Here is a 15,148-nt window from a genome sequence, read left to right on the forward strand (position 1 = left end):
ATTAAAGGTCCTTTCTTCCGCTTGTCTAACCGTATGTGTCCAAGACGTGTTGTGTCTGACAACATTGCGCACATGTGCCAACGCTTACGGTGAGACTTGAATGTTACAGAGATTAGAGCATGATATGACCCATGAACTTCAAGCTTGGTTTCTATATAGAAATCCTTCTAGATGACATGTGTCATCTGACTTCACCGTTGACTAGTGTCTCAGCTGCTCACCATACCGTTGTAAGTAATTCGATCCTTGCTTCTTATCCTTGAGTTGGAACTTTTAAGTTTGTGTCCAACTGCTAATTTTATAACGAAAACAATTCCCTGAACCTGATAGCCTGCGGAAACTCCGTAGGACCATTAAAGTGCTTTGCTAGAGTGGTGAGAGACTGAGCTCCAGCTCTGGGCAGATTTCTCGTTTCAGACTCATTCACGGACCGTGATCCCAGCTACGCACATGGGCAACCTATGCTGACACAGCAAAGTTTAAGATCAGACCTGAAACCTTCCGGGACTTCACGTTGACACATGACATCGAGAAATTGAATGACCTGCTGCAAACCGTTGTGTGGTTTACTTTGTGATCTTCAGACATAGACGAAGATCCACGTGTGTACTTCAATATGTCAATCCGCCGCGAAATCGACAAAGATGGAGATCTCATTCTTGTGCTCAGCCGGCTGGGCATAGACGATGCCGATGTTGCCGAAGATGGTGAAGACGATGTAGACGCCGACGCGAAGCTCCTGGAATACGAGCAATTACAGAACAAGGAAGTAAGGGTATCTTCGAAGGTTCTGATGCTGAACTCGCCAGTCTTCAAGGTAATGCTGGGAGGCAAATTCAAAGAAGGCACAGAACTATCCAAGAGTACCGGGCTCTCACTTCCCTACAGCCTTGATCTCCCGGATGACGATGCCGAGGCCATGTCTATTCTGAGCCAGATTCTTCACAACGCCTATGTCACCGAGAGACCAAGGCCCATCGGTCTGGCGAGGCTTGCTTTTGTGTGCGACAAGTATGAATGCACCGGGGCACTCAAGTACTGCGGAATGGTATGGATCAGGGACTGGCTCTCAGACTACGATGAGAATGTGCCACCAATGGCCGACCTTTGTCACCTCTTGGTCTTTTCATATGTCATAGACCTCCACCTCGAATTCTCAGAGTTATCGTGGAGAATCTTTCTCCACCATGAAGGACCAATCTCGCGAAGCTCGGAGCAAGTTCAAGTATTAGCAGACCATCCTTTGCTAAGGCATGACGTAATTCGTAAGTCAGGTCGTTGAAAAGACTCGTGGCATCTCGAGTTAACGTTGATCATTCAGGATGTTTGGAGACCAAAAGACATGAATGCTGCAACTTATTCTACAAGGGTCTCGTCAGTCCCATGACCTGGACATGGGACGTTTCTCAAAACCCATGTGTGAGATCTGCTAAAGCTCTCGCGTCGTACATCGAGACTCTCCGAAAGTCCAACATCCTCCCAAAGGACATCGACTTCGCGACTCACAAGTTCTGCAATCTACTTAACACGGCAGTTGATCTACCCAAGATCACCATGATGGATTTCTCGTGCATAAGAGAGGTTGGGGTTTGTGGCTGTCGTTCGAATAAGTACGCCAACCGCAACTTGTCCCATGAAGTCGAAAAGGAGGCAGACAAGATCATCCAGCAAAGACGGGTGTTCAATTGCCTGGATTGTTTGAAAAGCGATGGTGTATCTAGAAAGCAGAGTCCATGTCGTATTCCTCATTAATTAGTATCATAGCAAAGCTAATCAAACTCCATGGACACTGGAAGGACAAAAGAAAGTGTGACTCGTGCAATAAGATGTTGGATGAGGTAAGGTGCTTCATGCAAAACAACGAAACACAACAATTCTGCCTCCAGAATGAGTGAAATCATGATTCAACTATTTGGAATTACTACTATTAACCTGCGGCTTCGCCATGGTCGATTTCCCTCCTCGTAGGGTAGGGGAGTTCGTCTACTTTGGCACCTTGCTTGCTCCTTCAACTCAGCTGTGAATTAAACCCCAGGTAACAAACAGCATCTTCTGATTGTTGTAACACTGCACAGTCCCTTGCAGTCCAAGCTTCCCATTCTGTGCCATGACGCCATATCTCGTCGTGTAGAAGCGGATATCGTTCGTACCAACGTTCATAGGGCTAGCCGCGCTGCTAGAGTCGGCATATCTGACGGCAAAGCTGCAAGTGCCGGAGCTCACTACAGTAGCCCACCCGTCGGAAGCGAAGTCTCCAGGCTGTAAAGTCCAAAATCCATTCTGACTGCTGAGAGAGCTGGGGAGTGCCTGACAGTCTGCTGCCAGAGGCGCGGAAGCTGAGAAGTCTGTCGCTGGGTCCTCGGCCATCTCTCCGCACCACTCGTCTCTACCGGAAGAGAAGGGGAATCTTTTTGATAGGCGGACTGGCCGTGTGCCTTCTGATCCCTGGGTGAACTTAATGTTGCGGTTCATGCGTATTGTTGAAGTAGTGCCGTCGGCGTTGGCGAATGTGCGAGGGACCATGAGCTCAGAATCCTGTACCGATGCATTTGCTACTGAGAGCAAGCCAAAGGTGACGAGGCCAAGTATGGATTTGACTGAGATATGCATTGTGATGTAATTAAATGGGTCAAAATTTCCTATCGCGAAGTTTCTGTTTTGAATAGATATTCGTTGAGAACAAGCAGTTGAGTCTTGGCTTTGATTTGAGCTTTATATGAGCAGGTTGTTGAAGCAGGAGTGAGAATTGATTGATGGTACTCCGAAGATCGAAGCAAGGGAAAACAACATGGGAAAAGGCTCTCTTATATTAACATAATGACTAGCAAGCAAATGCCCTCATGGACAAAGGCGAAAGGAGTGAAGGGATGGGTTGCGCCGAATAGCTGCGTGTGATTCAATCCCTGCAACTTGATGTTTGCTGCCAATGGCCGTGCCTGATTCAGTCGAGCTTACGAGAAATCAGCTCCGTGATGAGCGCGGGGTCCAAAAACGCCAAGTGATTCGCTCTCAGATGTTCACAAAGCCATGGCCCCCGATGTCTTATGAGAGGGCCCCGCATTGCGACCGCATTGCGGGCATAGCGGACTCGATATGTGAAGTTGATCGGGGTCGGTCTCGCGATGCTGTTGGGCAAAGGAGTTTACGTGATGGTCCTGAGTGTGATAGTGACGGGGAACGGCCCCCGGGAGAGCGGGGATTGGCACCGGAAGCGCCCAGGGCGGACGTGACATTAATGCGGCACATGTGTGCTCTGTGGGGACCAGCCAATGGTAACGCTACGCCGTCATGTTGGTTTGGTTTAAGGATCTGCAAGCGTCCCCAGCTAGGGTGATGAGAGCTAGATTCGTGCATGAAATTAAAGTGATGATTTGGGGCCCCTGAATTGAGGTTCCTCAATTCCAGATCGGGGCCGTCGGAGACTTTGGGGTTCTCTAGTCGAAGGCCGCATGGTTGCTCGCAGTTGGGGGTTGCACACTATTTGTTATGACCAGTAAGACAAACTTCCACATTACTTCGCAAGGACAGCTTTTTCGAGTGATTGACTCGGGCCAAGCCTCTTCTTCCGTTGCGAGGTGGAGGTCGAGGTAGGCAGACAGGAAAACATTGTTGACCCTTCGTCAGCAGCAGAAGATCCATCATACAGCGCCATCGTGCGATCAGGCAGTCGGAGGAAACCCTCGATTGCTACGTGCCCATCAGGTCATCTCAGTTTGGAACAATCACCCTTCTCCCACAGCTTGTGCTTGGTTCAACCTGGCCCGAATCCAGTGAGACAGTATCGGTCAGGCAAGGACACGAGCAACGTCGGCCTCCAGATTTGATACCGCCTGTCTAACAGCATCCATTCCACTCACATCGTCTTCAATGAACCTCGTCGCTTCGTAAAGGTGGGACTGTCCCTCAGCAAGGAAGAGCTTCACCTTGCTCTCCCCGAGACAATGAACCATGTGAGTGCTCACGGAGAGATCGACATCTTCATCAGCGTCACCTTGTATGACGGTCGTGGGTGGCCACGCCGCAGCTCTACTCTCTCCCCTCTCACTTTCGGCCCACTCGTAGCCTGGGTCAACTTCACCCACAAGGTTGAGAAACTCATTGCGGTAAAGGTAGTAGTCATAAAGACATCCTCGGGGGAACTCATCGCAGTTGCCATCATCTGAGATGGGGAGTGGAGGCAATACAAATGCGGTATTCCTGGCGCCATCAGGAAGGATCTTTTCGATATGGAAGACCTGTGGATTGTTTGCGGATGTCACTCCTATGGATACCGGTGCGGATAAGTGATGGCTCATTTGTGCTTCAGTTATGGGTTCCGGGGTAAGTAAGACTGAAGAACTGAAATATGGATGACGAAAAGTAGTGATGCCGGTGATTGATAACAGAGCAATAGGAGTCGGGCGGAGGTGATGAGCCGTCAGAGAGGCGACGAAGAAACCTATAACTCAAGTCAGGGCCTCGATGAAGGTGTGAGGCAACGTAGTGAAGAGCCACTTACCCGCACTCGATCCACCTACAATCACTTTTCGGTTTGAGGCAAGTTCATTTGTGATTCCCCAGCGTAGGGCAAAGGAGTAAGCGTCGGTGGCATCTTGGAGCAGACCTGAAGCTTTGGCCTGGGGAAGCATCCGATAGCTCGCACTGATGAGAGTCCATTGATTCTTGAAGCAGACCTAGTGTGGTAAGGTCAGCTACCTTTGTCGGATGAGGAAGCACGGGTGGTTGTTCATGAAGATGAAGGGCTCACTTGTACAAGCCAAGGCGGCACACATTCCCGGGAACCGCTCACGAGGCCACCTGAGTGGAAGTACAGGAAGACGGGAGCTGTGAGTGGGTATTCAGCAGAGGAATACACATCGCACTCGAGCGGGATCGTGCGTTTCGCAAATACAAGAGTGGTCTTGGTCAACGACATGGTGTCTAGGTGCGTCAACGGCTGCAGAATCCTCGGGAATGGGAATGAGAAGCTCAGCTGGGATCGTGGAGGATGAGTGAGTGATGGCCGTGCCAGTAAGGCGATGGTAAGCAGGTCATGATGGTGGTGCTCATGACGAGTATCATGAGATTCAGGGGCGTGAGTTGTGATAGGATGCTTTGACGCAATGGATGCGTCCCTTTGGCGGGGGATCTGCTCATGTCACCTTAGGCATTTTACAATAAGACGGAGCTTCACTCCAGCCACATGAGGTGAGAGCTGCACCAGCCACTTCTACTATACAGCGCACGAGCCACAGCTTCTCTTTTGCCGATCGGCTGGAGTTCTGGAGACAACAGGCGGGAAGCACCGCATCGGCGCTGAAGATGTGCAGTGCAGGAGGAGGGGCCGCGGGCAATGAGTGGACAGGCGGGGTACACAAGAACTTGGCTTTTACTCACGTAATCAGTCACCATCTAAGGCGGTAAGCAAGTAGATGCCAGATCAGGACTAGTATTGTTGTTTGCTGCGGGATGGTTTTGCCGGTATGCCGTCCTCACCGTATTACGGCACTCCCTCTCAACGGAAGGATGCCACTGGTTCCTAAGCTGGGAATGACATGGCAATCAGTACGTAACCGCAGACAAAAACATCCCGGTCGGTTCTGCCCGTAGGCCATACGGATATAGTAAGGTAGGGAAGGTGGGAAGGTCGTATCGTCGAATCGAGTTCCGCTGACACACAACTTTGAAGAGCCCCAACGCATTGATGTCACTCCGATCCTTGGACCTTGGGGCAATTGCGGAACTGGAATCCTAATCCTTGCAGAAAACATTCACCGACCATTTCGTTCCCTCGTTCCCAAGCGGCCCTTTGCATTTGAAGTTTGGGGCCCTATGGTGCTAGCTACCTAGCTCCCAGTCCACAAACCACAGTTCCAGCACCGGCTCGGCACCACCACCAGCACCAGTACGCTCGCCTCTTCCAAGGTCGCGAGCCACAACACCTCTAATCTCTCTCGTCGCAATTGTTTGACCAACGAGTCAGCCTTGCTGTGACAAATTTTCCTTTCATGGTTCAGCCTGGCATTGCTCCAACAAACTGATACTCGGCATTTCTATCCCCATCACCGTCTTTTCCGTCCCGAATTTCGTCCTTCCGTCTCTACCCGCCGGCAACATTTGCGACCTAGACTCGAGACGACTGCAACCTCTCGTCACATCAAAACAACAACATCAACAAGATCAGTGTTGCGCCCAGTGTATACGCATACGCATAGTCCCAGAGAACCTCCAAATTGATCTAGATCTCAAGATCCAGTCTCGCTTGAGCTCACCCCCGCCAATCTCATCCGAGCATTTTCTTCAGCGCTCTTCCTCTCTCGCCCTCTCTGCTGCCCCTCGCCGCATGAACTTGTAACGTCATCTTGTTTGGGGGTACGAAAAAAATGTCAGGTAGCCGACCACAACCGAGTCGCAGCCCTTCTTCGCAAACAACACAAACAACGCAGACAACACATCGCCCAGCGAACCCCAGCGGTTTGCGCCAGAGCTACACCATGGGCTCTCCCATCCAATCCCCAAGCTCTCTCGGCGGCGAATCCGAATACTTGAGCACTCGCGAGGATGCCACTCCGCTAGCAACCCCTCTTCCTAACGACAACGAAACTCGCGATCCTCCTCGCGCCGGCTCTAGCCTCCATCGACCAAACACGTTTCCCCCGAGCGAGTCGACGAGCCTATTGCAGAATGTTCTCATCGATCACCCGCCAGCTAACAGTTACCCGAATGGTACATTCTCGCCGCGACCCGCCAGCCCTGCTGGTAGCATGGATCCCGAATTTGACAGAGCATCCTCCTCGGCGTCCGAGATCCCAATCTTGGACCCTGTGCTAACCGCAATCACGGGCGACGACCACTGGAGAAAGCGATTCGTCAGGAAGATTAAGAGCAGGAAGATGCACTCCTCGAGAACTTTGGCAGAGCAGGCTGGCTTCAAGGATACCGTTTGGATGTGAGCAGAACCTGGACCCCGGGTTTCTCACCGCTCAAATCTGCTTTGCTTGCTAATTCTGCTTGTTTTCCAGGTACCTTTCGTACTACATCCCTCTCTTGACTTGGCTGCCGCAGTACCAATGGTCGTATCTGAAGGGAGACCTCGTTGCAGCTTTGACGCTCGCCTCCCTCTACCTACCTATGGCTTTGTCTCTCGCCGACAACCTCGCACATGTCCCTCCGATCAATGGACTGTATGCCTTCGTCTTCAACCCATTCGTATACGCCGTTTTCGGCAGCGCACCTCAGATGGTAGTTGGCCCGGAAGCTGCTGGTTCTTTGTTGGTCGGGTCTGTGGTCAGAGGCAGCATCGACCATGACAAGAGCGATGAGTACAATGCAGAGGTCCAAGCTAAGATCTGTGGTGTTGTTGCGGGTATGGCTGGTGCTACTGTCTTTCTTGCGGGTCTGGCCCGCCTGGGCTTCCTTGACAGTGTTCTCAGCAAGCCGTTCCTGCGCGGTTTCATCTCTGCAATTGGCTTTGTTATTGCGGTTGACCAGTCTATTCCCGAGCTTGGTCTTGCCAAGTATGCAGCAGAAATGGGTGTGGGCCATGGAAGCAGCATGGACAAGCTAGAGTTCATCTTCAGCTCATTCGACCATGTTCACAAGCTTACCTTCATTGTTGCCGGAGTCAGCTTCGTAATCATGATGACTATGAGAGAGCTCAAGAAACACATGGTGCCCAAGTACCCTGGGGTTGCGTACATCCCCGATCGTTTCTTCGTTGTCGTCATTGCCGCAGTTCTCTCTTGGCACTTCGACTGGGAGAGCAAGGGAGTCGAAATTCTTGGGCCAGTTAAGGCGGCTTCGGGTCATCTTTTTCAATTCAGATGGCCCTTCCAGACTTCTCACATGGAACATGTTCGCGAAGCAATGGGCACATCCTTCCTAATTGCGCTTCTGGGATTCTTCGAATCATCTGTTGCCGCGAAAAGCTTGAGCAGCTCCGATAGCCCGCACGGGATCCAGCTGAGCCCCAACAGAGAGCTTGTCGCTCTAGGCGCCGCCAACATTGTCGGAGCTTGCTTCATGAGCTTGCCCGCATTTGGCGGATATGGTAGAAGCAAACTGAACAAGCAGACCGGCGGCAAGACGCCAATGAGCTCCATCTTCCTCAGTTTGATTACGCTTCTCGCTGTATTCTTCCTGTTGCCCTACTTTTACTACCTTCCCGTAAGCTGCCACTTTCCCAAGTGTAAGACCATCATCTAATCTTCACAGAAACCGGTCTTGTCGTCCATGATTACCGTTGTAGCCTGGTCCCTCCTTGAGGAGGCGCCGCACGACATCGCTTTCTTCTTCAAGATCCGAGGCTGGACTGAATTGGGATTGATGCTTATCATCTTCGTGTCGACGATCTTCTACTCGCTCACCCTCGGCATGGCTATTGGCGTTGGACTGTCTTTGCTTCAGGTCATCAAGCACTCGACTCGCCCCCGTATTCAGATTCTGGGCCGCATTCCCGGCACACAGCGCTTCGAGAACGCCGAGTTGAACCCCGATAGGCTAGAGTTTGTCGAAGGCTGCCTCATTGTCAAGATTCCCGAGCCTTTGACCTTTGCCAACACTGGAGAGCTCAAGGCGCGCCTTCGTAGACTGGAGCTTTACGGCACGAGCATGGCGCACCCTGCGCTGCCGAGACTGCGCGGCGAACAACACAACAAGAATGTCATTTTTGATATCCATGGTGTCACCTCACTAGACGGATCGGGTACGCAGGTGTTGTTGGAGATTGTCAGCGGGTATAGAGAGCGTGGTGTTAGAGTGTTCTTCAGTCGCGGCCCTACGAACCCGCGACATCACATCTGGAGACTGTTGAGACAGGCAGGCATCATAGACCTGGTCGGCGGAGAGTCGCATTTCGTGACTGATGTTCAGGAGGCCTTGAAGTTGACCGAGTACGAGACTAGCATCAGCGAAGTCGCGAATGCTTGACAAAGAGGCGCAAGTCAGTCAATTCTGATCGCCAAGTGCGCGAGGTTGGTTTGTACGTATGGTAGAATGCGGCGTTGTTTTTGGTAACCAGCATTTTGGAGCGAGGAAAGGCGTTCCGATTTTCAGTTCTTGCAGGATATCTGTTCGTCTTACGAAGCGTACTTTTATGCTTAACGATTCGCAACGATTACGTTATGGATATGTTTATAGAAAGTTTATATGAAAAGTGGCGCGGTTGTTTTCCAAACTTCTTCTAGCCTGATTCTGAAGTAATGTGTATGTTTCGCTGACATGTTGAACATGGCATTGTCGTCTGGACCACAGCTGTTGTTTACATTCAGAATCACCACAGCTCCCCAGCGACACTTTTCAAACTTCAGTCCTGACACTAACCAATACCCGTAAACTTCGGGGACAGTGATCGTACAATCATTCACATTCTCGATGCTTGTTCCCAACTATCGACAGATATCTCGCATTTTGCTTTACGCAGCCTCATTGACAAACAAACCAGCCATACCCTGTCCCGTACCAATACACATGCTCGTCAACAAAATCTTCTTCTTCGTCCTGCGCAGCTCGCTCAGACCGGTGACAATCTGTCTCGCGCCCGTGGCGCCGAGCGGGTGGCCCAGGGCGACGGCGCCGCCGCGGGGATTCATCTTGGCCCAGTCGAGGGCGAGCTTGTCGCGGCAGTAGACGGCCATGCTGGAGAAGGCCTCGTTGATCTCGACGACGTCAATGTCGGCGAGGGAGAGGTTGTGCTGGGCGAGCAGCTTGGGGATGGCGACGGACGGGCCGATGCCCATGATGCGCGGGGCCAGGCCGGCGACGGTGGAGCCGACGTACTTGGCGATGATGGGCTGACCGAGCTTGATGGCCGTGGAGCGCTTCATCAGGAGGACGGCGGCGGCTGAATAAAAGGATTAGCACGCTTGTAAACATGGACTAAACCGAGAGTAGGTGCAGACTCACCTCCGTCAGTGACCTGACTGGCGTTGCCTCCGGTAGTGGTGGGACCCCACTGCGGGAACGCAGAACGAATCTTGCCCAGGCTCTCGGCCGTTGTTCCGGGCCGGATGCCCTCGTCGCGGGTAAGAGTGACCTCCTTGACATCGCCATCGGGGCCGACAAGCTTCGTCTTGATGGGCACAATCTCGTCGTCAAACCAACCAGCATTCTGCGCCTTCTCGGCCCTCTGGAAACTCTCGGCGGCGTACTTGTCGAGCTCCTCGCGGCTGAGGTTGAAGTCGCGCGACACGTTCTCCGAGGTCCAGCCCATGGGCTGCATGCAATCGGCGGACTCCTGAGACTGGGAGACGACGGCCTCGTCAAAGGGCTGGTCGAGGGCGTCGCCGCCAATGGTCATTTGTTCGGCGCCCATGCCGATGCCGACCTCGATGGAGCCATTGCTGATGGCGTGGGCGATGTCGGCGGTGGCCTTGAGGCCCGAGGAGCAGAAGCGGTTTACGGAGGAGGCGCCGGCGGTGTTGGGGAAGCCTGCTGCCAGGGCGGCGGCGCGGAGCTTGTAGGCGGCCTTGCCATCGGAGACCTGTGAGAGAGTCAAGGGTCAGCGGTTTGCCTACACAAGATGAGATGTCGGTTGTCTGTCGCTACGCACATTTCCCATGCAAATATCCTCCACCAGGGCGGGGTCGATGTTTGATCGTTCGCGGACCTCCTTGAGGAGGGCGTACACCATGTACTCGAGAGTTGTGTCCTTGAAGCCACCCTTCTTGGCCTTGGCCAAAGGCGTGCGGACGGCTAACGTAATGACGATATCATCGGGGTTCTTGGAGGTGCTGTGAGGGGAACGCAATGTCAGCTGTTTGGTTCCTTTGCTATCGGTGGCGATGCTTCTAATCGGAGACACGCAATCACATGTGCGCAAAAAGGACCGTACGTACATCTGGTTGAGGGCGCTACCTGGTGCCAGGTGCTTCACAATGGATCCGATTCTCTCGAGAGCCATGGTACTGGATGGATGTGGAGATATTACGACGACGGCTTTGCTGTTTTTTCTCTTCAAGGGGCAGTGGAAGAACGAGGACAGAGAAGAAGTGAAGTTAAGGGGAAACAAGCTCGAGAGTTTGGTCGACAGTTTGTTGAAAGGAGGGGGGCCAAGCAGCGTCAAGTAGTCGTAGACATGGTTCATGACGGCTTAGCTGCCGGCAATCGTGTCGGGGCTCGGGTCTTTCCCCAGGCGTAGTGTTCCAGCCCAGACCAGTGGCTGTGGGGGAGTCAATTGGACCGAGGCATCTCGGCCACAGAGCCGGCCAGTAGGAGTCGAGAATCCGAGTAATGGGGGTCGCCATGGAGTCTGGGGTGCAGTAGCGCGGAGGATATCTCCTGTTAGCCAGCCGCGCTCTTCATCACTAGTCAACTAACGCCCAGTAACACTTTTCGCCGAGGTCATTCTCTCCCCAAAATGCCGGCCGCCGGCTACGTCTTGCTGCCATCGCATCGCAGCGAACCCCGGTCTTACAAACCTGACAAACTACTGCCGTTGAATTTGCTGACCAACATTGCCTTTTTATCAGATGACACTTGGTTCGACTTTGAGTTCGTGACCATGTTCTGCATCAAAGTCAAACCCCACGGCTCACCCTGCTAATGCCGACTTTAGGCCGAGGACATCATCGAGTTCAAGGTATAGAAGGGATAGTAATCAACAACTCCCACTTTGTTCCAGTTCATTAAACATAATACAGATTTTGTTAACATCGTCATTTGTATTCGTTCCCTGGACATGTCCAAAATGTCTTCTGGGCTTAAGGCGACAGCTTTTCGCCGCTCTTTATCCCTCTAATCCGCGTTCTATAACTTGATATGAGAAAAGACTTTACAAATATGTGGAGAAGAAAAAAAAGATGACCAGGCGCTATTCTCCTGGCTTCGTCTATGTGATGAATGTGTTCCTGGAGGTAGTATATATCCCTGCCCTACATCGTATAAGATCATGATGACATCGTCATGAGAACCCTCACATCTCGTGCTGCGCAGGACCGAATCTATATGTTGCCGGTTTTGATCATGAGGTGAAAGTGAAGACGGCACCGAGGATAGTGGCCGCCATCGCAGTAAGCACTGGTGCGCCTCCACGGACGGCAGCGCTACTATCACCGGACGTCGGCTTCACGCCCGTGGCACTCTTGCCGAGGTACCATGAGCCAATGTCTGTCAACTTGCCGTCATTGTTCAAAAACGAGGCGTTGGGGCCAACGTTGCTCGTCTTGGAGCGGAAAGCACCAAAGTACGTGTACCGCTCAATGTAGTCGATGCGGTCAAAGTACTCTGCGCTCATGTTGTAAAAGTCCTGGGTCGCGGAGAGTTCCTGGTTGGCATAGGCATACTCGGTGATCCAGATCTTGGTGTCGGGGAACCTAGGCAAGTGTTAATTATTTGAGGAACAGCGCACAGCATGAGAGATGAGTGGCAACGTACGCTGCAACACGTTCACCAATGTGGCTCGCCAGGCCTCCAAAGTTATCGTACCAATGCACCGGGAGGAAGTCGTATGTGCAGTTCTTGGTCTCTCCGTCGGTGCTGATGAGCGCAGAGCAGTTACCCAGGAACTGTTTCAACCAGGGCAAACCGCCCGGAGCGCCGGTGCAGGCGGGAAGACCGACCTTGACGCCGAGCTCTTGAAGAGGAATGAAGTTGGCGACCCAGGCCTTGGCGGCGATAGAAGGGGCAACATCACTGCCGCCATATGATGAGGGACCATCAGGTTCATTGAAGCCTAGGGCGTGGGTGATATTGATGCCCTTGTCTTTGATCAAGCTCGTCACGCTCTTAAGGAATGTCGTGTCTTGGGGGTTCGATGAGACACCCCACATCATGGGGACGAACTCGAACTCTGCCTGGGTCTTCCCCGAGAAGGCCGGGCTTGGAATTTCCTGGTAGTTGTAGTACCACGTCAGATCGGAACCTGATTGAACCCATACTTGGTTGTCCTGAGGCCAATTGGAGTTCGGAGTGAAGACGAGACCGCGTTTCGAGGAGGATGTTGCTGCCACGAGGGGCACCAAGGCGAGTAGGAATGTGGAGAGCATGGTGGGCGGGTTCAAGGTTGAGGCTCTCGAGTGGGTGAGACCCGGTTGAACAGCGACTGGGGGGCCGGGCGGTTCGGGTCGAATGAATTTGGGTAGCCCTTGGAGGCAAAAGCGACGACGGGTATCGCAAGGGGTGTCGTTTGCTATTTCGAGTGTGTCGGGCTCTAGATTGACGACGGTACTCGAGTATCGGTGAGGTTTGCAACGTTGGACAATAGAGACAATCTTGATCCCTGCGGTCGGTTCGTCTCTGTCGATTACTGTGTATTCGGTACGAACGAGCGAGCGTGGAAAGTGGCAGAATTAAGGTAGGGATATTCTGATTGTGATGGATGCAGGGCTGTCGACGAGATTGACTTGGGAAAACGAGTGACAATGGATGGTTTAAACACACGGAAAAAAAACCTCCTCAAAGAAACGACGTGGTAAGCACTGGTCAACAAATGCAGGAGGCGGAGCTGAACAAGAAAAAGTCTGAAAGAGACGGCAGCTCGGAGGGAGGAGGGGGAAGAAGAAGAGAAAACAGGAATGAAAAATCCCATGTTGGCGGTGCCGGCGTTGGCGTTGGCGTTTACTGGGTTGGCGTTGCCGCTGGCGTTTGGCGTTGGGACTGGCGCAGGCACTGGTGCGTTCTGTCCGTCAGTAGCGTGTCTTGGGTGTCTTTGCGCGATAAGGGTCATCTTCAGCTCCTCCAAGTAAGGTAAGGTAATCTGGGAAGTAACATCTCACTGGGCTGTTGCCCGTACCTAGGAAAGCACGTAGGCAAGGTGGGCTGTAGGTGTACGGATACGTCGGTGGGAGTGGTGGGAGTGGAGGGAATGCAAGAGGCAATAATACCACCCACCTACCGCCAAGCTGAGGTGGTTGAGCTAAGGTAGTTACTGCGGCGCCCGGGCTGGGCTGGGCCGATTGCTGATAGTACTGAGGGTTGATGCCTTTGTCCATTGGTCTTGGCCAAACGTCCACCCAATGGCGCGTCCTGAGCTGACCTTGCCCCTGGATTCTGGGCATGGCCGTGTAACTGCCCGGTGTATGAATAGGTACTTGTGTCTGTACTACGTAGACTGTAGCTGACTGTCATTTATCGGGCAAGTTGGCATCCATGCCCCTTCTCAGCGATATTCATGGTGGCATCACCTGTGGAGGTGTTCTTTCCGGAAACATTCTCAGGGTTCTTGCTTCTTCCGCGCAGTTGCCTATCACGATCGGCCATTCATTGTGGTACCTTGCCTTAGGTACCTTACCTTACTAACAACGGGAAGCAACGAAACAAAGAAAGTCAGGACTCAGGCCGCAGGCGAGGAAGGAGAACAAAAAGAAAAAAGGAAGGACCCTCTTGTCTGGTCCCCTGGCGTTCCTGACCCTCTTGGGTCTTAGCTCCTGCCCTCGTGGAAATACGACGTGGGACGGTGGGCCCGGCTAGATGGCTCCTGCGCGCCGAGCGCCACTCATTAAACAGGACGCTAGTCCTTGTTGATGCGTGTAAATATGGGTCTTGTCCATCCCAAGACCCGCAGCAGCTCTAACTCAATTAAGCATGGGCTTCCCTTGCCTTCCCGGATCCGGCACCAGTCGGCCTGCAAAATGCCACGGGAAATCTCCTTGACAGTCACGATTCACACCTTCACCTCTCCTCGACCTGTTGCAACTTGCCAGAACTTGCTGCCCACCAACAGCCGCGCTATTGACGGCTAACTCAGGAACCACACAGTAGGTGGTATCCTAGCAGCGTCTACCTGAACGTATGGTTCATCTGAACAACGATGCGAGTCTTCTTGGACCGAGCCTAGACCCCTACGAAAAACTACCTACCTCTCCACAACCACATTCTCACCACCGTTGTCGTTTTCCATTGCACTTCATCACATCTCATACCAGATGTATTGATGTTTGAAGCCATCAACCCAACTTGGCATTTCTGTCTCTCCAAGTACGCTCCCCGCTCGCCCAGTACGCCAATTGGGCTAAACCGCGCCCTTCCCTTTTGTTCAAATCCTCAGCTACGACGCTCTTCCATCACAAAGTTGTTTCGGGAGTTCGTTGAACGGGAACTAATCCCAGGCACAATTATTTCACTTCCACGAAGCTCGAAACCGCCTTTCCTTCTCGTCAATTGTCAAGATGACAGAAATAATCACCTTGTCACTCACCCACGCATCCTTCCCTCTCCCTTCGTTACTTTGTTA

General features: G+C 52.5%; 6 protein-coding genes across 6 annotated transcripts; 2 read left to right on the top strand and 4 right to left on the bottom strand.

The window, feature by feature from the left end:
- Positions 1-616: 616 nt before the first annotated feature.
- BDZ83DRAFT_720761 (uncharacterized protein) lies at positions 617-1,282 on the top strand (the record flags this gene model as incomplete). Its single annotated transcript, XM_060512298.1, is given in 2 exon segments — positions 617-1,265; positions 1,275-1,282. Coding segments are annotated over 2 exon segments (657 nt in total).
- Positions 1,283-1,990: 708 nt separating this feature from the next.
- On the bottom strand, positions 1,991-2,768 carry BDZ83DRAFT_391663 (uncharacterized protein). Its single transcript, XM_060502793.1, has one exon. It carries the CDS (start codon positions 2,608-2,610, stop codon positions 2,014-2,016), a length of 597 nt encoding a protein of 198 aa, XP_060363301.1. The 5' UTR covers positions 2,611-2,768; the 3' UTR covers positions 1,991-2,013.
- Positions 2,769-3,785: 1,017 nt separating this feature from the next.
- On the bottom strand, positions 3,786-4,915 carry BDZ83DRAFT_581229 (Alpha/Beta hydrolase protein; the record flags this gene model as incomplete). Its single annotated transcript, XM_060505437.1, has 3 exons — positions 3,786-4,438; positions 4,499-4,673; positions 4,748-4,915. 3 exons carry the CDS (start codon positions 4,913-4,915, stop codon positions 3,786-3,788), a joined length of 996 nt encoding a protein of 331 aa, XP_060363302.1.
- Positions 4,916-6,473: 1,558 nt separating this feature from the next.
- On the top strand, positions 6,474-8,907 carry BDZ83DRAFT_753608 (sulfate permease; the record flags this gene model as incomplete). The annotated part of the gene is made up of 3 exons (XM_060514369.1): positions 6,474-6,928; positions 7,002-8,145; positions 8,194-8,907. 3 exons carry the CDS (start codon positions 6,474-6,476, stop codon positions 8,905-8,907), a joined length of 2,313 nt encoding a protein of 770 aa, XP_060363303.1.
- Positions 8,908-9,392: 485 nt separating this feature from the next.
- On the bottom strand, positions 9,393-10,879 carry BDZ83DRAFT_720765 (acetyl-CoA acetyltransferase; the record flags this gene model as incomplete). Its single annotated transcript, XM_060512299.1, has 4 exons — positions 9,393-9,820; positions 9,883-10,459; positions 10,529-10,709; positions 10,815-10,879. The coding sequence occupies 4 exons, from the start codon at positions 10,877-10,879 to the stop codon at positions 9,393-9,395; spliced, it is 1,251 nt and encodes a 416-aa protein (XP_060363304.1).
- A 1,059-nt stretch (positions 10,880-11,938) lies between these two features.
- BDZ83DRAFT_720766 (glycosyl hydrolase catalytic core-domain-containing protein) lies at positions 11,939-12,962 on the bottom strand (the record flags this gene model as incomplete). The annotated part of the gene is made up of 2 exons (XM_060512300.1): positions 11,939-12,290; positions 12,352-12,962. 2 exons carry the CDS (start codon positions 12,960-12,962, stop codon positions 11,939-11,941), a joined length of 963 nt encoding a protein of 320 aa, XP_060363305.1.
- Positions 12,963-15,148: the final 2,186 nt, after the last annotated feature.

The sequence above is a fragment of the Colletotrichum acutatum genome (assembly GCF_030867785.1).
Source record: "Colletotrichum acutatum strain CBS 112980 chromosome Unknown BDZ83scaffold_67, whole genome shotgun sequence".
Classification (NCBI taxonomy): domain Eukaryota; kingdom Fungi; phylum Ascomycota; class Sordariomycetes; order Glomerellales; family Glomerellaceae; genus Colletotrichum; species Colletotrichum acutatum.

Bases quoted from the DNA above. Each gene is read 5' to 3' on its own strand.
- BDZ83DRAFT_391663 (XM_060502793.1), bottom strand. From the start codon at position 2,610: ATGCATATCTCAGTCAAATCCATACTTGGCCTCGTCACCTTTGGCTTG.